Source organism: Pristis pectinata, chromosome 1 (genome assembly GCF_009764475.1).
Source record: "Pristis pectinata isolate sPriPec2 chromosome 1, sPriPec2.1.pri, whole genome shotgun sequence".
NCBI classification, from domain to species: domain Eukaryota; kingdom Metazoa; phylum Chordata; class Chondrichthyes; order Rhinopristiformes; family Pristidae; genus Pristis; species Pristis pectinata.
The window spans coordinates 91,447,641-91,469,971 of NC_067405.1; the positions used below are offsets into that span (position 1 = coordinate 91,447,641).

General features: G+C 44.3%; 1 protein-coding gene across 1 annotated transcript in view; it reads right to left on the reverse strand.

Annotated features, from left to right (window-relative positions):
* Positions 1-6,655: 6,655 nt before the first annotated feature.
* The window catches only part of LOC127575985 (kunitz-type protease inhibitor 1-like), a 61,702-nt gene continuing 46,026 nt past the window's right edge, over positions 6,656-22,331 (reverse strand). The window contains exons 3-10 of the mRNA XM_052026308.1: positions 21,807-21,948; positions 20,666-20,836; positions 19,171-19,206; positions 17,141-17,266; positions 14,707-14,757; positions 11,262-11,432; positions 9,956-10,015; positions 6,656-9,515 (exon numbers count right to left, since the gene is read on the reverse strand). Coding sequence (XP_051882268.1) covers positions 9,337-9,515; positions 9,956-10,015; positions 11,262-11,432; positions 14,707-14,757; positions 17,141-17,266; positions 19,171-19,206; positions 20,666-20,836; positions 21,807-21,948 — 936 coding nt within the window. The 3' untranslated portion in view covers positions 6,656-9,336. The remainder of the gene's footprint in view (positions 9,516-9,955; positions 10,016-11,261; positions 11,433-14,706; positions 14,758-17,140; positions 17,267-19,170; positions 19,207-20,665; positions 20,837-21,806; positions 21,949-22,331) is intronic.

Consider the following 22,331-nt stretch of genomic DNA (forward strand, 5'->3'; position numbering starts at 1 on the left):
CTATCCACAATATAGAAGGAGCGCTTTAATTCCTTGGACCTCAAATTTGCTCACAGCCTTTTGTATGATTATCAACACCTTCCGAAAATTCACATGGTGACATCTACTTACATTCCTTTCATTGACCTCTGCGTAACCTGATCAAAAAATTCAGTTTAGTCAAACACATATAACTTTAACAAATCCATGTTGGTTCCTCCTTATTTTTCCTAATGCATATTAATGTTTTTCATGATTTTTGTTTCTAAAAGATGCATCACATCTGAGGTTAAACTGAACGGTCTAGGTTTCTGTTGTTACATTTATTTTTTTATGGTCTTCTGACATTTCTTTTCTACCCAGAAGGGATTGAAAGATTATGGCAAGCTACTCTGAAACTTCCACCCCACCTCTCTAAGCCACCTAGAGTGCATTACAATTGGAAATGGTGACTTGCTTATTTTGACCACAGCCAACCTTTTGAGTACCTCCTCCTGATAGACATACATCACTCCCAGATTCCTCTGTTCCTGCACATCCTTGGGAAATGTGCCACTTGGGATAAACTAAACAACAGGAATCACAGTCCAAGTTTTCTTTAGACTTCCCTTGATCCTGTAATGCTCTTCTCTCATTTTCACCACCCTTTGTCATCAATTTCCATTGTACTCTGGTTCCAGTCTTTAGGACCTTTTTGGTCCTAAACCTACGGTGATGTTTCTGGCACAGCCTCCATTTCGGGAGTGCATGTTATTTTTGGACCAGCCTTCACAAAAAGCAGTAGTTCCCGTCAATTTTTTCATTCTTTTTCCAATTCAGTACTGTTTGCTTTACATCTAAGACTTCATTGGCTTTGGTGGTCTTCATTGTGTCTTCATGTGGCCTTCTTGACCTACTCCCAGCCTAGATCAGTTGGATGTCCCAGCAAAGTTGTACACAACTTTGGCCCAGGATGTTCAAATTTCCATTTGAGTGTCTCTGAATCAACATGTTCCCCACCTTGTGTCAACTCTACCTTTGGATTACTTACGTTGCCGTAAAAGTGGATGACTATAGACAGACCACCAACTGCAGCACATGGGTCCATCTCAATGCTGGTTATGTAGTCACTTTATTCTCAGAATCAATAGGATGAACAGAAGTGAGCAGTGTCACAACAACAACCTCGCACTCAGCATCAGCAAGACCAAGGAATTGATTGTGGGTTTCAGGAAGGGGAGGTCGGGAGAACACACACCAGTCTTCATTGAGGGGACAACGATGGAAAGGGTGAGCAGCTTCAAGTTCCTGGGTGTCAACATCTCAGAGGATCTATCTTGGGCCCAACACATTGATGCAATCAAGAAGAAGGCACGCTAGTGGCTCTACTTCATTAGGAGTTTGAGGAGATTTGGTATGTCACCAAAGGCTCTTGCAAATTTCTACAGATGTATGGTGGAGAGCATTCTGACTGGTTGCATCACCGCCTGGTATGGAGGCTCCAATGCACAAGATTGAAAGAGGCTGCAGAGGGTTGTAGATTCAGCCCGCTCCATCACAGACACAACCTTCCCCACTATCGAGGACGTCTTCAAGAGGCAGTGCCTCAAGAAGGCAGCATCCATCATTAAGGACCCTCACCATCCGGGACATACCCTCTTCACGTTACTACCATCAGGGAAAAGGTACAGGAGCCTGAAGACCCACACTCAATGTTTCAGGAATAGCTTCTTCCCCTCCGGCATCAGATTTCTGAACAGTCCATGAACCCATGAACACTACCTCGTTATTCCTCTTTTGCACTATTTATTGATTTTTGTAACTTAGTGATTTTTATGTCTTGCACTGTACTGCTGCTGCAAAACAACAACAAAGTGATAATAAACTTGATTCAGATTCTGAGATTCAACTGCTAGACAAACTAAGCTAACTTCGGGGGCTGACATCTTCAAAGATTTCCTTGAAGTCAACTAACAACATCTTGTGAGGAGATTTATTGACAAAGAATGTTTCACAGCCCCTTTCTGGGTTGTCTTTACTCCTGTAACATCAGCTTCTTTCTAGTTAGTCTTTACCTTGGGCAAGTCCCTTTCCTCCGTGCAATTTCCAAGTATTGGACCTCTTAAAGTTCTTGCTCTGAAGCACTGGCTTGTCCTGTACCAAACCATATTAATGGAAACTCTCAGCTAAGGCGCATTGGCATTTCCCAAACCTCAGCTACTTGTCTATGTAAAACTTCCAACTTCAAACGATGCCCAAACTCGGTTTGGAGGGAAAGCCCTTCTTCTTCTTCTAAAAGCATTAATTCATTGGCAATGCTTTATGTAATTTCTGGAAGTAAGCCCTTCACTCAGTGAAATATGACTCTGTAAATTCTCAGTCTCTCTTTTTGTCGGATAGAGTTTGCTTTATTTCACTTAAGGCAATTTCAAACTAAAACCAAATATGAATTAATCTAATACAGCTGAACTTCAAACACTTTCTGCCTTTTGAAACCTGTGCTCTGTGTTCTTTTAGGTGAATCACACAGTTTGTGACAGAAATGACTGTTCTGAAAGTTTCTCTTGTAAATGACTCATGTAACCTTTCTATTTTCAAGCTGTTATGTAATTTTCCACACCAGTCTCTTTCCCATCTAAATCCTCCTCTCTGCCGCTGCTGCTCCAAGCAGCAGGTTGTGTGAGTCCTGACTTTCTCTCTACATTGCGCATTGCCAGAGACAGTGTTGCAGCTTTCTCCTATATTGCAGTCCAGAGCATAATTCCTGCTCAACCATCATTCCTCCAGGTCTTCATTCCCTCATACTATTTCAGGGCACCACTTCATAATTATTCTTCTTGCATGTTTCCCTGCCATCAGGATGTCCTTGGACCATAATCCTCCATAACGTCAGTATTACCACGTTGTCAGGCTTTCCTTCCTTCCAGTTCACGTGAACTGATGGCTTCCTGCTCAAACCAGACTTCTCAACCCTATGACCAGGTCCAGCAAGGAAGAAGATGACAATGCTATTGCTGCATCTTTGCACACCTCCTGCTGGGACATAGTGGATCCATAGTTTACCCTGGTTCCATGCTTGCCTTCGTCAGTCGGGGCACTGAGTATAAAAGTTGGGAAGTCATGTTGCAGCTGTATAAAACTTTAGTTAGGCCGTGCTTGGAGCATTGTGTGCAATTCTGGTCACCGCACTATAGGAAGGATGTGCAGGATTTGGAGAGGGTGCAGAAGAGGTTCACCAGGATGTTGCCTGAATTGGGGACTATTAGTTATAAGGAGGTGCTGGTCAAACTTGGATTGTTTTCTCTGGAGCAGCAAAGGCTGAGAGGTGACCTGATTTAAAATTATGAAAGTATAGTTAGTCAGAGTCTTTTTCCCAGGTGGAAATGTCAGGTACTAGAGGGCATAGGTTTAAGGTGAGTGGGAAAAGTTTAAAGGAGACTTGCAAGGCAAGTTTTTTTTAAACAGAATGTACTGTCAGGGAAGGGGTGGAAGCAGATACAATAGCAATGTTTAAGAGGCATTTAGACAGACCGTTGAACAAGGCAGGGAATAGAGGGACACGGACTATATGCAGGCAGATAGAGTCAGTTAGATTGCATCGTGGTCAGCCCAGATATGGTGGGTCGAAGGGCCTGTTCCCGTGCTGTTCGGTTCGGTTCTATGGTATTTCAATGTCGTCATCGAAAGCGTCTCCTGTGCTCTTGCATTTTGTTAGCAATCAGACGAACACCTCCCATACACTCCCATTGTTTTGGTATTTGAAGCAGAATGCAGTATGGGCTTGGTTTTCCAAAACGTCACTAACCAGCATCCTGCAGTAACCCATAACTCAGGGGAAGCATCCAAGCCAAAGTTAGGACAATGGGGAGGGAGTACCCGGGCTGACCCTTGGGCTGCAGAGAGCAAATGGCCAGGCTTGTGTTGGGTTACTCGGCCTGCTTCATAAATTGTGTTAAGTCTGGCACTCACCAGATAACTCAGCTACAACTGTTCAACCTGACACAGCTTCTCAAAGTCGTTGCAACCCTCAAGTCAGCAGTTTCCTTAATGGCTAATTGACATATGCCACAACTAAACCTTCCTACTGAAATTTCAGCAGCATCCTTGTCATTGGTAAAAATTAACACAAAATCTCCTTTAGTGTTCTAGCTGTGCTCCAATGTTCAACGTCATTATCCCCATCCAGCCCCATCCTCCAATTACTGTCCCCTTATTACTTTACATGCCCATGAAGACTTCAGGGTTCTTTTGATATTAACCACCACTCTCTTCTCATGATTTCTTTACTCATCATTTCACTTCCCTAGTTTACTATATTCAGCCTGGTTCTCACTGGAATTGGTTTCCCTATCTTCCCCCCCCCCCCCCCCCCCCCCCCCAACCCACCCTTGGGCAAATGTACTTAGTTCATATCTGGAATATTTGCTCTTTAATCTTGCCTGTTTGTTCCATCGCTTTACCTACCAACATTTGAAAATAGGAAATGTCTCTCCCCTCTTTGCTGGTCACCTGTTCAAAAAAAATCATTCAGGTTCACCTGGCATGAGGTATGCTACTTCCTCTGATCACCTATAAATTTTTAAGTTGCTCTTCTTAAGTAGTTATTCCTGATAAGAGACTAACTGATCCAATTTCCTTTTCCCTCTCTCACCTTGCTGACATAATGGTCTGAAGCCATGATATTCTGCCTTGAGTGATGAATGAGCTGCAACTAGCTGTTGCTAAGAGTTTCCTCATATACATAAAAGCACACACACGAAAGGTCTCTCAACCTCAGCCTTCCAAAGTTTCACAGTCTACCATGGAATTAGGAAAAGATACAGTGTAAGAGAGAGCCATTCAGCATATTGTGGTTAATGTAAATGCTCTCCAGTTAGTCTCCCACCCATTTCCCAAAAGGAATGAAAGTGTCCTTTTCAAATATTTATTCAATCCCTTTGAAGTTTTAAAAAAAAATCTATTTCCATTGCCCTTTTGGGCAGTGGATTCCAAATTACACAAAGATCTGTGTAATTATTTTTCCTCATGTTGCCTCTGATCCTCTTGGCAATTACCCAAACTCTCTGAACCAAGATTATTGACTCTTCTGCTGCTGAAATAAATGCTTCTCCCTATTTACTCTTTCAAAAAGGCCTATGCTCTGAAGAAGATCAACTTTACCGCATAACTAATGCCATTTATCTCGCACATCATTCTCAAAAATGCCTTCTGCACTCTCTCTATACTTTTGGAAGATTTAGTACGACTTCCTTGTCTAATCTCTACACAGCCAGCTGGGTGGGGGTTAGGTGCCACAGTTTCAGAACCCCTATAAAATGTAGTTCATATTGCCCCTCTTCACTCTTTCTACAAGTTTATTTACTTCAACTGACTATGCCATTTCGAAGTCTTTTATCATCCACCTCATTGTTCACCATATTTCCAAGATTTGTGCCATTTGCAGATTAAATTTAGCTACTTAATATATTAGAAATAGAATTGGTTCCAAAACCATTTTGTATTAACTGAAAATCATTTAGTGATACTTTTCCAATTACTTATCTTTTCTGTCAGTATTCTAATTTCTATCAGCTTTATCACACCTGTTTGTAACAAATGCCTCCTTAAGGTCCACTACCATCAACTGCATGGCACTCATTACTTCATCAAAGAATACAGATCATCAAATACAATCTGCCTTTAACCAACCTATATACTGTACATCTTCAATCATTAGCTATACTTTTCTAATTTTGCAGTGCATTAAGTCTCAATGTTTTGGCTGAACCAACGCAAGGCTGACCAGCCTGTAATTATGGGGATAGATCATTGTTTCTTGTACAGTGATGTATCACAGGAAATCCTATTGGCACCACCCCCACAGTAAGGAAGAAGTGAAGATTGTGAGCAGAGCCCTCTGTAACTTATACCCTTACATCCCCTAGCAATCTTGTCCAAAGTTGGTGACTTGCCTTGAGCACTGGCAACTGTATTAACTTCTTCTTTGATTTTATTTAATGTTGTTACTGCCTCCTCCTTTGCTGATGCAATCCTCGTGTCCAGATGGACTCACTTAGTGCTACATTGGGATAAATAGCACCATGAGCATTGTGAGCGAAGGAGAGCAGGATGAGGCATTCTGTGACAAAGGTCTTTGACCTGTAACGATAACTCTGCTTCTCTTCCCACAGACGCTGCCTGACCTGCAGGAGACAACTTATAAAGCACCCTGCAAGTGTAAATCAAAAAATAAACAGCAGATGCTTTTTGTTTTTATTATAAAGCACCCTTCATGACTTGAACACATCCAAGATAGCCTTTATTTTTATGAAAGGCAATTTTGAAATGTTATAATGTGGTAGCTAATTTTTGCACAGCAAGCTGTCACAAACAGCAGTGTACATCGACCAAGTCAACTGGTTTTAGAATTGTTGGTGAGAGATTAATATTGGCCAGCATGCTGCGGAGAACTCTCCAACTCTTCTTTATAAGAATGGCCACAGAGTGATTACCATTACCTGGGAAGGCAAACAGCCCATTGGTTTAACGTTCCAGCTGAGAGATGGCATCTCCAAAAGCTATTATCTGCATACCGCTGGAAGGGGGACTTGAATCCACAACCTTCAAATACAGAGGCAAAAATGCTGGCAGTTCAGGCACAGCTTTGACATGGTATCAAGCGCTTGCAAAAAAAAAACACACACTGCATGCAGATTCCTACCCTAGAAATATATATTTATTAAATAAAAACATTAAAGCTGGAAGCAAAAATTAAAATATAAATTCACAATTAGACAGATCAATCTTAAAAAAATCTGAATACTTGATGCTTGGAAGTCAGAAATTATACAGGATAACAACCTTTACAAAAGAAAATGAATTATGACTTTCAGATACAATACAGTAACAACCAAGACCCATGTGTTTGCTGATGTTACCTCAAAGCTGCAACTGTTAGAGCACAATCCAATATTTTCTTTGTTAAATGAAAGCTCTGGCACACATTACTATGTGTATGTATGGCATGGTTACAGATTGTGAGCCCATTAGTCCTGGTCAGAGGGGAGATGATTGGCGATTCCTGGATCAATTACATCACCTGTAAGTGGCTGGGTTTGCTTTTATGCACCTTCTTTGTATCATGTAACCCTCCTTCACTCTCTGCATTTGCTGGAGAAGTGATCCCGCATTTCACCAACTGCGGCTGTCTGGCCTTCTAGTTTGTTTGTAGTACATAGATTGTTTTTTAGTTTAGACTCTGTAGACTGTTTGCCTCAAAGCATTATTTAAACAGACTGTTTTAAGAGCAAATACACTGTTGTAAAACACATTGTTCACTAAGAGCCCTGCCCTGCATCCCATTCATTGGCTGACAGCGTTGATTAGAATCTGGCACGAGATTTCTTAATGCCACTGGACATTGTTCAAAATCTCATTGTGTTCACACTTGCCACATGCTGCCTTGGCTCCATACTCTCAAATGTCTCCATACCATCCTTTGCATTACCAGAATTAGTCAACCCTGCAGCTTTGCCACAACTTCTCGTCAAAATGAAACCCATTGACACCCTCTCCCATGCCTTTTGATAATTTTTCCAATTCACTGCGGCACAAATGACAAAGGCCAGACATGAATCTTGCAGACACCTGAGCTTGGTTAGAGAAATACTTTGGTTGTGTTTAATTTGCACAAATGTAGGGCTAATGAGTTACTTCTAGACACTCATTGTGACAATACAAGAGAGAGAGGCACTATCAGTGAGTAATAGGTGAAGTGAGCAGAGAGAAGCTTATCATTAACCTGTAGCCATTAGTCAAATACATTTAGCTATTAGACACCTACAATCCCTGCATATGTTTACTCGGGATGGGGGTAGTCTATTTTCACTCTGCCAACTGTCCCCTAGGGTTAGGTGGGTGAAATATAATGCCAAGGGGATCAAATTATCTCCAATAACTAAGATATGGATGTGAGTGACTTGACTGTGAGCATAGTAGTGTTTATAACAAATCCAGTTGCCTAATAAAAGCAAGAATGTGCTCTGTGTTTAATACCACCTCAAAAAAATACAGCCAATGAGAAGGAATACAGGGCCACCTCAATTTGTACAAAGGAACCAATTATTTGCCTGTTGACCATTATGGAATTCTGGTCTTGATGAGCAAGTGGGCTGGTTTGATCTCAATATTGTGTCATGGGAAGCCCACAAACCAACTTTAAGAGTCTACTCCTTCCAGTTTTAAGAAAAAAAAAGGAGAAAATTAAATGTACATTTATTCGTCATCGTCCATTTGTCTTGTGGTCCCATTCTCAAGCTCTTTCTGTACGGCCAAATGTTGTAATTTCTGAAGATTATTAGATATAACCTCCAGTTAAACTGGCTGAATGCAAGCTCCCTCATGCCCTCTGTGGATTAGGTTCAACAGCATTATTTACAGAGCAAAGAATCAGAAGCTGACCCACAGACTTCAAATTATAGAACTGGGGCAAGAGCAGAGTCAGAAATAAGGATGGAAGGAAGGGATTTGAGAGAGGAGCGAGTAAGATGGGGCAAGGGACCAGTGAAGAGAGGGCAGGAAGGCCAGGTGGAGGAAGGAGAGAAGAATTGGGGGGTGTTAGGGGAGCATCAAAGGATCAGTGATTAGGAAGTGCCAGAGGAAAAGGAAATAGGAAGTGTCAGAGGGTTTACGGAGCATCGAAGGGAGGGGAACTATGGAGGGCCAGCCAAAAGGATGATTAAGGAACATCAGAAGGAGGGGGAATTAGGGAGCATTTATCATGAGATACAGTTTTCATTCAGTGAGGGGGTTCAGTTTAGGCATGTGGCTATCATCATTTTGCAAGGGAGACATCATTAGCAACAATGCACAGGCCTTGGACAAAATCATAGCAATGTCCCAATAACCTCAAAACCCTAATTTTAAACATTCCACCCTGCACCCCTGAAACAGTATCTTACACCCCTAAAGATGACTCTAGATCCTCCCTACTGAACCCAAATGATCAGAAGAAAATGTAAGAAGCGCCTGCAAGTCCACTGCAGGGCAAGTCCGTGGCTTTCATAGTCCAACTGGATACTAAATGGTGTGTGATCACTTAAGATGGAGAAATGAAAGAGACATTTACCCAATGCTGGATCGAAACCATTCATCAACTGATAGCTGCATGGAAGTACTTGTGGCAACTGGACGAATGGATTGCCACCAGGTCACTTACGAAACAGGAAGCACACTGGCAAGTCATTTTAGCACAAAATCCAGGCACTTGATAAAACAATGTTACTTTATAATCTACAAACAGGAACCCATCAGGTTCAAATCAGACCCTTCCCACCCCACCTGGCCCCCCCCCAAGTCAAAGTCTTTCAATGGACATTGGAGGCGTTGGCACCTCACAAATCAGACGGGCTTGGATTCCATGGACATCAGTTTCTTCACCTCCTCTGTGGTGGAGCCGGTGGAACTGGCTGGGCTTGCTTGCCTCCGACTCTGCCTCTTCATTTTCAGCAAGTAGTAGATCAGGATGGCAAGCACCACGGCGATACAGATGGCCAAAAGCACAGCTATCGTAATGCCAGCTGGAGGGGGAGAGGGAGGGAGAGAGGCAGGGAGGGGGGGAGAGAGGGAGAGGGAGGGGGGGAGAGAGGGAGAAGGGGAGAGAGGGAGGAGGGGGGAAAGGAGGGGAGGGGGAGAGGGAGAGGGGGGAGAGAGGGAGGGGGGGGGGGGAGGGAGGAGGGGAGGGGGGAGAGAGGGAGGGGGGGGAGAGGAGAGGAGAGGAGAAATGGAATTCACTGATCACTCTTCACTACTCTCTTCTCTGCAGCTCCCATGCATACATCCCTCCATCCCCCAACCCATAATAACTTCATCCCTCAAATGCAGCAAGCCTCCCTCCTACCCACTTCCCTCATGCATTCCTCCTCTTATCCCCAACACCTCCATTACTTTTGCCCTACACCTCCACCGCCCCACCCCCCACCACCTTTCATTACATTGCTCTTTTCCGTATAATACTGACCATTTGATGATTTTTCTTGCTCCTGTCTCTCAAACAGACCTCGGGAAAATACATCCTTTTCTAAAAAAGAAAGCAGAGTTTAGGTTTTGGCCTGGGTCTATATGATGTGTGGTGCAAGTTGTGAGACACACCTGTACAATGTGCATCTCCCTCCATATTCATAAATACAAACACCTCAGGTGGTACAACTAGTAGAGCTAATGCCTCATAGCTCCAGTGACTTGGGTTCAATCCTGATCTCCGGTGCCATCTGTGTGGAGATTGCATGATCTCCATGTGACAGCATGGGTTTCCTCCAAGTTCTCCCACATCCCAAACATTGCCAATTGATAGGTTAGTTGGCCACTGTTTCCCTGGGAAAAAGACTGACCATCCATCTTAGCTATGCGCTTCATGGTTTTATAAAGGTTGGGCCCATTGTGATTCTACACAATGGGAAAGAGCTTGGATCCATTGAGATTCCTTACAATGAGTGAGAATCGAAAGAGTTAGGTCTATCACGATTCTATATAACGGAATGAATGGGAAGCTGTTTAGTCAACTTTTTTTTTAATAAGATGGAGCGTACAAGGAGGCGTTTGCTCCACTGGGATTTTACAAAATGACAGTTAATGAGAAAATGATTGATCCACAGCGAGGGCCTGTAGAACAAATAGCTTCATCCACTGAGATTCAATCCTTGGAGAGCCCAGATGTTTAACACTTGGGCAACAGTTCTGATTCTGAGGATGACGAGAGGCCTTGGAGAGGGTCCTATAATGCACAGTCTACCAGTTGCATCATGGTTTGGTGTGGCAACTACTTTGCCCAAGACCACAAGAAAATGCAGAGAGTTGTGGACACAGCTCAGCACATCACAAAAACCAGCTTCCCCTCCATGGACTCTGTCTACGCTTCTTACTGCCTTGGTAAAGCAGCCAACATAATCAATTGACTCATCCCGCCCTAGACACTCTCTCTTCTACTCCCCTTCCATCAGCAGAAGATATAAAAGCCTGAAAGCACGTATCACCGGGCTCAAGGACAGCTTCTATCCTGCTGTCATAAGACTATAATGGACCTCTTGACCTCACAATCTATCTCGTCATGGCCTTGCGCCTTATTGTCTGCCTGCACTGCACTTCCTCTGTAACTGCAACACTATATACTGCATTCTGTTATTGCTTTTCCCTTGTACTGCCTCGATGTAATTATGTGATGTAATGATCTGAATGGATGGCATGTAAAATGAAGTTTTTCACTGAACCTCGGTACACGTGACAATAATACACCAATTACCAAGGGTCAGCAGATGAAGAAGTCCTACCTGACACTCCTTGGCAGGCTGCCATGCATTTGGCCTCCTCCTCGAAACGGTTCTCATTGCCATCACAGCCTCCGTATGTGAAGCGCTCACACAACCTGGTGAAGGGGTTGTAGTAGAAGAGGCTGAAGTCTGCTCGGCAGGGGCCAGTCACCGGAGGGTAGACACAGCGAGCTGGAGAGGTGAGACAGCAACAGAATGGTGAGGTGGGGGAATGGTTAGCTTCTCCGAAATGCTGACAACAGTTCCAAGACAGCATCCTTATCAGATCATCTGCTCCAGTGAAAGAGAGAGACAAACAGTGATAGAGAAGGAGAAAAGGAGGCAAAGAAAGAGACAGAGACTTCAGTGTGCTTGGTGCCATTTGCAGTTCTGGTAACAGAGCAGCCTTTATCCACCGACAGCAAAGCTGGGAGAAGATCCAGGTGTAAGTTATGTCACCAGATAGTGTAGGTTATGTTACCAGATGGCTAAGGTGTAGGTTATGTTTACATCATACAAGTGCAGGGCCATGACAACCCCGAAGTTCATCATTTTCCCTGTGTGATCCAAGGTCACTATCATCATGTCCCCAACCCACAAGTGCAAACACTGAGGAGGACAAGGGAACCAGATGCATGGGAATGAAAATCCCTGCAGGTTCCCTCTAAGTCACACAATATCCTGATGATCGGTCCTTCATTTACTGGGTCGAAACCCTGGAACTCCCTCCCCAAAGGCACTTGTGCAAGTACCTTCAGCAGAAGAAGTGTACACCACCACCTTCTCAGGGGCAAGTAGGGATGGGTAATAAATGCTGGCCTTGCCAGCATTGTTCACTTCCTGTGAATTAATAAGAAAGAGAAAAAAAAAGGGAGAAATATCAAAAGTAAAGAAAGGAAGGAAGATGAGTATACGCATCGGTTGGGAATGACTTAAGTTGTTCATAGACCCTTCACCTTCCAGCTGCATGTTGCTAATTAGCAACGTCATCCCTGACACAGATTCTACTTGCATGCCCAACACCACCTTTACACCCCTCAGATGCCTCTGTTCCAGTCTGCTTGTCTGACATCCACCTCTGAATGATCCGTGCTTTCCTCTAGATTCAATATGGGAAGATCAAAGCCATTGTGTTTGGCTCTCATGACAAATACCTTTTCCCTAGCCACCGATGCCACCCCTTCCTATCGTATTCCAACCCCACCCCCAGGCTGAGCTTCCAACCCCCATGTGGTCCCCATACCAGGATCAACTGCTTCTGCCTCCACAACACTGTCTAATTCTAAACCTGCGTTGGCTCATCTACTGCTGAAATACACAGCGGTACCCTGCTTAGCAATAACCCGCAGAGTGCTGATTTGTTACAGCACTCTTGGTCCAGGAGTCTGATCTCACTGCTATGTGCCCGTCTACTTTAAAAATAAAGCCCTGCGTGTGTTGAAACTTCTGCAGCAATGATACAGTGAAATCATCACCGTACGGCTTGGTGTGGAGTCAACTACCAAGACAATGTGCCCGAGAGCAGGCTGGGATGAGCAGTGCAGTCACTCTACACTGTGAGGTCATATTGTGACCTGTTAGTTGAGATGGAAGCCATTTCTCTTCATTTGGCTGCAAAGCTCTCCACATTAACAACTCAATATCCTTCTCCTTAGAAGGTATTAGCTAAATGGAGAGGTTGGGCAAACTTGGGTTGTTTTCTCTGGACCGTCAGAGCCTGAGGAGAGACCTGATAGAAGATTATAAAATTACGAGAGGCATAGATAGGGTAGTCAGTCAGAATCTTTTTCCCAGGGTAGAAATGTCAAATACTAGAAGGTATAGCTTTAAGGTGAGAGGGGAAAAGTTTAAGCGAGATGTGTGGGGCAAGTTTGTGTTTTTTTAAAACACAGAGCATGGTGGGTGCCTGGAACTCACTCCCAGGGGTGGTAGTGGAAGCAGATACAATAGTGACATTCGAGAGGCTTTTAGATAGGCACATGAATATGCAGGGAATGGAGGGATATGGACCATGTGTAGGCAGAAGGGATTAGTTTAATTTGGCATCATGCTCAGCAGAGACCTCGTGGGCTGAGGAGCCTGTTCTTGAGCTGTACAGTTCTATGTTTGATGTTCCTTGGAGAATTATCCAGCACATTGTGACTACAACAGGTCTATGAAAAGGTATGTCTAATTAACCAATTCACTTTATTCTTCTGCCAGTGTGAACAATTTTTCTCCATCCATTCTCTGCAAACCTCTCAATGTTGAAGACCTCTATAAATCTGCTGCTTATCTTTCTCTGCTCTAAGGAGATCAATACTAGATTCTCTCATCTCTGCACGTAACTGAAGTTTCTCATTCTGTAGATCATTCTGGTAAATCTTCTCCGCACCACTTCTAAGACCTGAACATCTTTCCTAAAGTGCAAAGTCCAGAATTGGACACAATTTTACTAAGGTTTAGCATCACATCTTTGCTTCTGGACTACGTGTGTCCCTTTATAAAGCCAAAAATTGCAACTCCAAGAGGTGGAGACACAATAGACTGGAATCTGGAGCAACACACCGGGTCAGGCAGCATCTATAGGGAAAAATGGACAGTTGACGTTTTGGGTCGAGACCCTTCATCTGTACTGGAAAGAGGGGAGATAGCCAATATAAAATGCTGGAGGGAAGGGGTGGAGCAATAGCTGGCAGGTGATTGGTGGATCTAGGTGAGGAGGGTGATAGGCAGATGAGGGCCCCATTACCATATCTTTTCCCATCCCCCACCCTCTCCATCCACATTCCTCCCACTGGTTCCCTCCCCCCCCCCCTTATTCCATGCTCTAACGTCTTCTCCTATCAGATTCCACCATCCTCAGCCCTTTGTCACTTCCACCTATCACCTCCCAGCTTCTGACATCATTCCCACTCTCCTTCACCCCCCCCCCCCCCCATCTGCCCATCACCACCCCCCGCCACCCCCCTCACCTGGATCCACCTATCACCTGCTAGCTCTTCTCCACCCCTTCCCTCCACTTCTTTATACTGGCTACCTCCTCTTTTTCTTTCCAGTCCAGATGAAGGGTCTTGACCTGAAATGTCGACTGTCCATTTCCCTCCTTAGATGTTCCTGACCTGCTGAGCTCCTCCAGTGCTTTCAGAGCAACTCCAAGAGGTGGCAAGTCAATGTGAAACAGAAGAGAAAGACAGATCCAAAATCTGATCAGCAGACAGCAATATTATGTCACCCTGTTCTGCAGTAATGCCTTCTCTCTCCTGCCCCAACCAATCCCACTACCCCCTCTCCCCCCCAAAAAAGTAACATTGGGTTCAGAATTGAATTGAGCATGGTACAGTTCCTACCTCCCATTACACTTCATTGAAATCATAGTCATGCAATAGGACATGGAAACATACTCAGTAACAGTTCATGTAAATTTGATGGATTTGGCTATCAGATTAGTACCGTGGAGTTTAACTTTGGTTTGTGAAAAGTTTACCTTTCTCCTTGGGGATGTCTATGTCCAATAGCCTACTGAATCGGTCACTTACTGGAAAACAAAAGCCAGAGTAAAGTTGGTTACAATGAATTCCATTAACCCTCTCCCCATGATAAACCATGAAGAACCACCAAAAGGAAAAGAAGCCAAAGGACTCCAATATAACCCACCACTGATCCGAATTGCAGCAAATTGACCGAGGCAGAAAGCCAAAAAGCTGGGTGGGGAGATGAGGAAGTAGATTAATCACAGTGAAACTGATTTGAAACCAGTTCAGAATCAATGGAATAGTTTCCACACTCTGCCAGAGCCCAAAATGAAGCACACAGCCAGTTCTTGAGAAGTCTATATTCGTGGAATGAAGTAACACCCAGCATTTGACGTAAACCCCATGTCCACATGCTATGTTTGACTGTCCTGGGAGTACAGCAGCCTGTCATCTCCATTTGTGGCAATGAAGTTAATTGCAGCCGGGATCACTACTTCAATACCCATCCCACAACAAGGCATCCAAGGTGTGAATGCCTCTCACTTTCTTGTGATTGTCAGCTCAGAGGGCTAAGGGCTACTGTTGTCTCCAATTTATGTCTCGCTGCTTCAGCCACGCTGCAGAATATCCATTAGCTTTACCGATTGAGACTCCTGGAGATCTTTCCGATTTACCTTCACTTATTTTAATACCATTGTTCATTATTTTAACACCCTCAAATCCTACAATGCCCCATTCTTCCCACCTCCTTGTTTATATACATTTGCCTGCATTGAACGTCAGCTGCCATTGTAAGGCCCCACTTAGCGGAACATTTCAATCAAATGGCTGCAAGGTCAAGTTTATTCCAGGACCATCAGATCAGAAGTGGACCTCCCAGTGTACCCCTGGAGGAATTCAACATTTTTGGATGTACAACCTTCAGTTAAGGTGTTAAACAGAGGTCTTATTTGTCTGTTCACAGAGTCATAAAAAACAACCCGCAAAATTACCCAAGGAAGAGCACGTAAGTTCTCTCGGTATCTTGGCCAACATTTATCATTCCACCAGAATCAGAGGAACAAATTATTTGGTCCATTATATCTTGCCAACACTATAACCACATAGCAAATTTAAAATAGAACTCTTTTAGATGTCTTGTGGCCAAGAAAAGTGCCATATGAATGTAGGTCGATGTTCTTATTTTCCCCACTTGCAGCTTATTGAACTCACTGAATCATTTCTGAGCTTCCCTTCCAATGTGCATCACTTGTAAGTTGCAACACTTTGTATTGCATTGAGTTCCCATATCCAAATCATGTATGCGCACCTGGAACAAAGTGGTCAGATCTCTAGGGGGGGGGACAGAGGACCACTTCATACTTTCCTCCCTGCATGGCCCCAATTCCTACTTGTTTCCCACCCATTCCCTAATTTGACATGAATTGGAAAGACTTTGTTGGGAACTTTACAATGGTGTATTATGAAGTAGGGCTTTGCACACTTGGCTGTAAGCAGAGGTGCAAAGACTGGTTGGGAAGCACCTTCCCCATCTGAACCCTCATTGAGTGTTGGTCATACCCTGGTAGTTGCAGAATTGATTATTTTGATGATCTGGATGGAGCTGAAGCAAGTCTAATGAATCGATTGTTGTCAGTAACCGCAAAGTCACTGGTTTGAACATTCCCCAGTGGGTAATGAGACAATGTAATCAAGCAATAGTCCAAATCTCTTCTTGGTCTCATTCAGTACCTCTAACAGCAATTCCCAGGGATTTTCAACCTATTTAACCCATTCATAAAGTCAATGGGTTTCTGGGGAGAATTCATGTCTCAAGGCATTGCCTTGTGCATACTAGAGGAAATATTCAATCAGAACAATTATTATGCTTATCCTTGGTTCTAAACCTCATTATATCTTCTAGGGATTTCACTGCTGTTCTATCCTCTTCTGTTGTGAGACAGCAAGGTTTACTTGGTGTGCACTTCTTAGTATCTTCGTCTACACTTCTCTCCCGTAGCTCTTCCATTGGATGTGCTGTCACATTCTCAGTCCAGAATTCTTCCCAACAAGAGCTCCATCCTTTCTTGTTACAGGAGAGAGGCGAGGGCACAGAATGTCGCATCAAAAGCAAGAGGTAAAAGCAGAATCCATTGGCATCTTTGAAAATGGCAGTGGATAAATATCCAAAAAGAGAGTCTTTGGGGGATTACAGGGGTATGTGACTGACTGGAGAGCTCTTTCAAAGAACTGTCAGAGATGTTACAGAACAAATGGACTCCTCTGGCAGTGTGAGGTTCTATAGGAAGACAGCTGCGAAACACCCAGGTAGAAAGGAGTTGAGTGGCCTCCTGCTGTGTGGTGAGCATTTTATGATTAGGAAAGAACAGAACATGCGATAAGAGATAGAAGAGTGCGCCACGCCCTTGGCTACTTGCACAAGGGTTGGTAGCAAGCGGTACTCACTGTGCTCACAGCTGGACTCATCTGAGCTATCTCCGCAATTGGGAGTTCCATCGCACTCCAGGTTGCCATCAATGCAACAGTTGTCTGAGCACTTGAACTGCTGCTCAGTGCATTCCTCTGTGCAGCCTGTGGGGTGGGGGGGGGGGGGGGGTGGTGTGGGGGATGGTGAACGAAAGTAAGTGAGAGTGAGCTGGGCAGGAGGAACTGGCTCGGAACCCGAGTGACTGAATTGTGCAGGGGAAGAACCCCAGCATGTCAATCACTGTAGGGTCACAAACATATTGAACCTGTGGCCAGTACATCTCACTGGTGAAGGATCTGCAACTCCTTTACCTCATGCCCAAGCTTACCCAATCGTGACGTGGAGGGCCTAAAGCACCCTCGATGCCAGCAATAAGGGCCAAATGGCAGTGCCTCAAATGGTCCCTGAAACATACCCGAAAGCCATTGACAGACAAATCCCAAACTCCCTCCCCATCTGTCAACGTTGTCAGAATTTTTAAACAAATTCTGAATGTTTCTGGCATTCAAAAACATTTAAAAGATATTAAAAGTGATATACATTTAACAAAGTTAAAATAAAAGTAAATTAGCTGAAAATACAGAAATTCTTCAATAATTTAAAAGATAAAACACACGTGATCCTCGCCCTTCTTCCCCACAGCCCTGAAGTCCCACTGTAATCAATAGGGCTGCAGATGCTAGCGCAGGGTCCTAGAGCCCACTGCTGGGGAACATCCGCAAGATTGAACTCTACCACTAGACTCCATGGAGTCTCCAGTGAAGGAATATAGTGACAGATGCAACTGTGCTTAACTACATTTGCAGAAGTCCCAAGTGTTTAATAGGCTAAATGTTCATGGAGTCAAAGAGAAATACTGCACGGAAACAGACCCTTTGGCTTACGCAACCAAGCACTCATTTACACCAATCCTACAGTAATCCTGCTTCCCCCCTCCCCCCCACACATTCTACCACTCACCCACACTAAAGGCAATTTACAATCGCCAATTAACCTACCAACGCTGCATGTATTTGGGATGTGGCGGAAACTGAAGCACCCAGAGGAAACCCACATGGTCACAGGGAGAATGTGCAAACTCTAGGGAGGCAGCACCTGAGATCGGGATTGAACCTGGGTCTCTGGCTTTCCTAGCTAGCTGTGCCACTGTGCCACCAATAAATGACTAGGATTAACAAGCAAAATCTAAGCCAATGTATGTTCAAATGTTTTTATTCTTACTCTTATTGTTATCTTTACTCTTATTCTTACTCAACTCTTACTCCCCTCTTCCCATCCCTTAACTGCACTGAATCATGCTGCCAATCAGTTTGACAAGCAACTCCCAGAACCTCATCCAAATGGCCAGTCCTCATGAGTTTAGACCAGAGACAGGCTGATTCATTTAAGAGAGGCATTATAAAATAATTCAAGATGGGGAAAAGCCATTCAGTCTCAGTTTATCGATCTGGAGAAATTATCAAACCTACCAACATCCAACCATTTCTTAAATGAAGCATCCACTGGGCCATTTGGAAGGGTAATCCAAGCGTTGATACAGTGTCTAAACATAACCCTAAATTTACCTCTTGCTAGTATGAATTTGTATTCTACTGGCCATTCTGCTGCAATTTAATTTCAAGTATCACCTTTTCCCAATACTGTTTACTAGCTCATAGTGAATCAGCACAAGGTCATGCCCTTTCTAAATCACAAAGCCCATGTTTCTCTAGTTTTTTGCCCTAATAGGACCAAAGAGATCAGAAAACACATGGACTATTTGTGGAGCTGCCTACAGTCATTGAGTCGCACCCGAGTCTCAGAAACCAGGACTGGAAACTCAAGATTGAGTTCCTTTCACCATGACTTCTAATTTCAGTGTTTTATTTGTCTCAATGCATCTGTGGGAATTTGCTCTGTGCATACATTTTAAAAGTACTTATCTTTAAAGTATGTTTGAAGACGTACATGCAAGTTCTCTTACAGTCTGAGCAGCATGTGAAGGTTCAAACAAAGCAATGGTACTCACGTGGCATATTTGATCTGCTTGAAGGCTTGCTTCCAACTGAAAGACAGAGAATGGAGGTTAATTCCACTTTTCCTCCTGACAAAGGAGACCATTTGGCCCATTAGGTCTATGCCAACTCTTAGGGCAATGCTATTTCCCCCCACCCCCATCCGCAATTTTCACTGTAACCTATTCTCCCCATCAATTCCTGCCAAATTCTACCATTCACCTACACACTAGGGGTAATTAACCTAGCAACCTGCACATTTTTGGGAGGTGGGAAGAAACTGGAGCACCTGGGGAAAACCCACAAGGTCACAGGGAGAACGCATAAACTCCATACAGACGGTACCTGAGGTCAGGATTGAACTTGGGTTGCTGGAGCTGTGAGTCAGCACCTCTACCAGCTGTGTCAATGTGCCACCAGAATTCCTCCTTTGGTTCTCCTGCACCCATGGTCAGGAGGCCGTCCAAAGAGTTGCAAACTCCTCCGTTACTCACTGTAATCCCTATCACAATGTCAGGTGACTTGGACCAGAAATGCTCCTGGCACTTAGCCTGTAACTGGTGTGAGGTGGTCCGCCCAAAATCTGGCCTGATGTCTCAGTGGTCATTCGCAGCAGGCATTCTTCATTGCAACAGTTTCGGGTGAGTCTTGGCCAGGATACATCCCCAGAGTGCACTCAGGTTGACCTGAGGTATCCCACACCAAAACTGAACAAAATGCAACACAAATAGCATTCTCTTAACCTTGTGAAAAAAAAAATATTGGCCTGTCGAGAGACTTTTAAGTGAGTGAAAGAAAATTGAAGGTCAGTTATAGGATTTCACCATTAACCACTGACTTAGTCAATAGATTTCAACTCCAAATTTCTTCCTATTAGTCCTTAATTTTGTCATTTATTGCTGGGGGTAGTATTGAACACACACACACCAAACATCAGTTGACTGATCCCACATATTGTGAGCCTGAACCCTTCCTCATCTGAAGTGCACACACAAAATGCTGGAAGAACTCAGCAGGCCAGGCAGCATCTCTGGAGGGTCCTGATGAAGGGTCTCAACCTGAAACATCGACTGTTTATTTCCCTCCACAGATGCTGCCTGACCCGTTCCTCCAGCATTTTGTGTGTGTTGCTCCAAATTCCAGCATCCGCAGACTCTCTTCTGTCTCATCTGAAGTGCAACAAGAGCACTCTTTCCAGGAGGGTTGGAGAGCAAAGCCTGGCTGATGTCCCCAATCTCTGAGGCTGATAGCAGGAGGCCAGCTAGTCACCCAGCTAACTCGTCATGCACACATGCCGAAAGCTGAGACTGCCCTTCTCCAGGTAAGCTACATGCACATTCTGTGTTGATCCTGCAGCCCAAGTACAGGGCAGGGGGAGAGGATGAAAGCAGAGGAATGCCTTTCCTTGGAATTGTTTTCTGAATTTAACCCTTAGCACACATTCAGATTCCTGGAAAAAAAATAGCACACTGGGACACGAATCATGAACCTTCCCAATAAGCTACTGACCTTTGACCCCACCACAGGCCTGTTCGCACTCCTTCTGGTCCACAAAGTTGTTCTTGTTGGCCTTGCAGCCACCATAGGTGAAATCCTTGCAGCTCTTAGTGTTGGCATCGTAATACCAGCGCGGAAAGGCCCCACGGCAAGGCCCCACTTTATAATCAACGTTGCAGTACGCTGGAGTCGGGTGGGGTGGGGAGAGGACACACAGGGTCAAAAGTGACTGACGGACAACGGTGGGGCATTCCTTACAACATGCGTTGATTTGAAACTGGTCACATTACCCAGGGAACCTCAGCTGGATACCAACGCTCTATCAATGCTCCTTCGTTCATCAAAGTCATGCAGAATATGTTTCTACTGCTTTAAACCCCTATGCTTATCTAATCTCCCCTTAAGAGCAGCAATGGTATTGAATTCAATCACTACCCGTTTCTTTTTATCCAGGTAAAGTAGTTTCTCCTGAATACCCTGATGCAATTATTAAAGTATAATTATTTCCTCCTCCCTCAATGATTCCTCTGTGTCCTCCACTGCCTATTGCCCCATTGACCTGTACAATACCACAGGTCCACTGACCAGCCTCTGTAGGATCACCAATCTACATCCTTCTTATGCTACCACCCCCTCCTGCAGCCCCACTTCTCCCAGTCTTGTCACTCTTCCCAGTCCCTCCCATGGCCCCGCCCACAGCCATCACTCTGCCCTGTCCCTTCCCTGGCCCCGCCCAAAGCCCTGCCCCCTGCCTAGTTCTTCCCATAGCCCCACCCAGAACCTGCCTCCTCAAGCAGCCCTGCCCCACTGCCCACTCCGCCCCTCTGACCATCTCCCACAAGTTGGACAATTTTCTAGACTTAACCTTCTAATAGTTTTCAATATTCCCAGTCCTATTTGTAGTGAAAAAACAAAAGTCACCCATTTTTTAAAGGGAAGTAACCACTCACCAATTCATCCTAATTTTGCACCTTTGCCCTCATGTCTTTGTGGCCCTTTTCCAAATGGAACCAGAACCAAAGTCCTCCCAAATAGGGTCTCACCAGCATTCCATACAAGTTTAACACAACTTTCTGCTTTCCACTCTTCCACAATAAAGGGCCATTGGAAGGATCAAGCTAGCTCCTCGTTGAATTTGGGAAAGCTTGCTTACCCTCTGACTGCTCTGGCGAGAGGACAGTTATGGTCACATTGTCCTGTGTCTTCTGATTGGCAGTGTCCGTGACGGTCAGCTGAAAGATGTAAACCCCCACCTTCAGGTTTGAAACCACCACTTCATCACGATTTTTAGTCAGCTGAGGAGAGAAAACAGAGAGAACTGAAGCCTTTTAGTAGCACCAACACTTCCACCAAACAAACTTAAAATTGATCACTAACAAAAAGCCTGAAGATTGACCAGAGGGCAAGTTAAGGAGTGCCTTCAAGGAGCGATGGAAGCAGAGACTTCAAGTTGGAATTCCAGAGCTCCAAAACAGCAAAGTGTACTTATTAATTGTAGGCTGCAGTACTGGAGGATGTAATGGAGGAGCACAGCGATTCAGTCAGCAATCATCTATCTGCTGATTGGTTGGCCCAAGAAACAAGAGCAGGCAGAGGTACACACAGACAGGATAATTTCCTTTTTTTAAAAAGATCACTGAGTTGATCCAATTTGCTTTAAATTGTTGAGACACAAGAG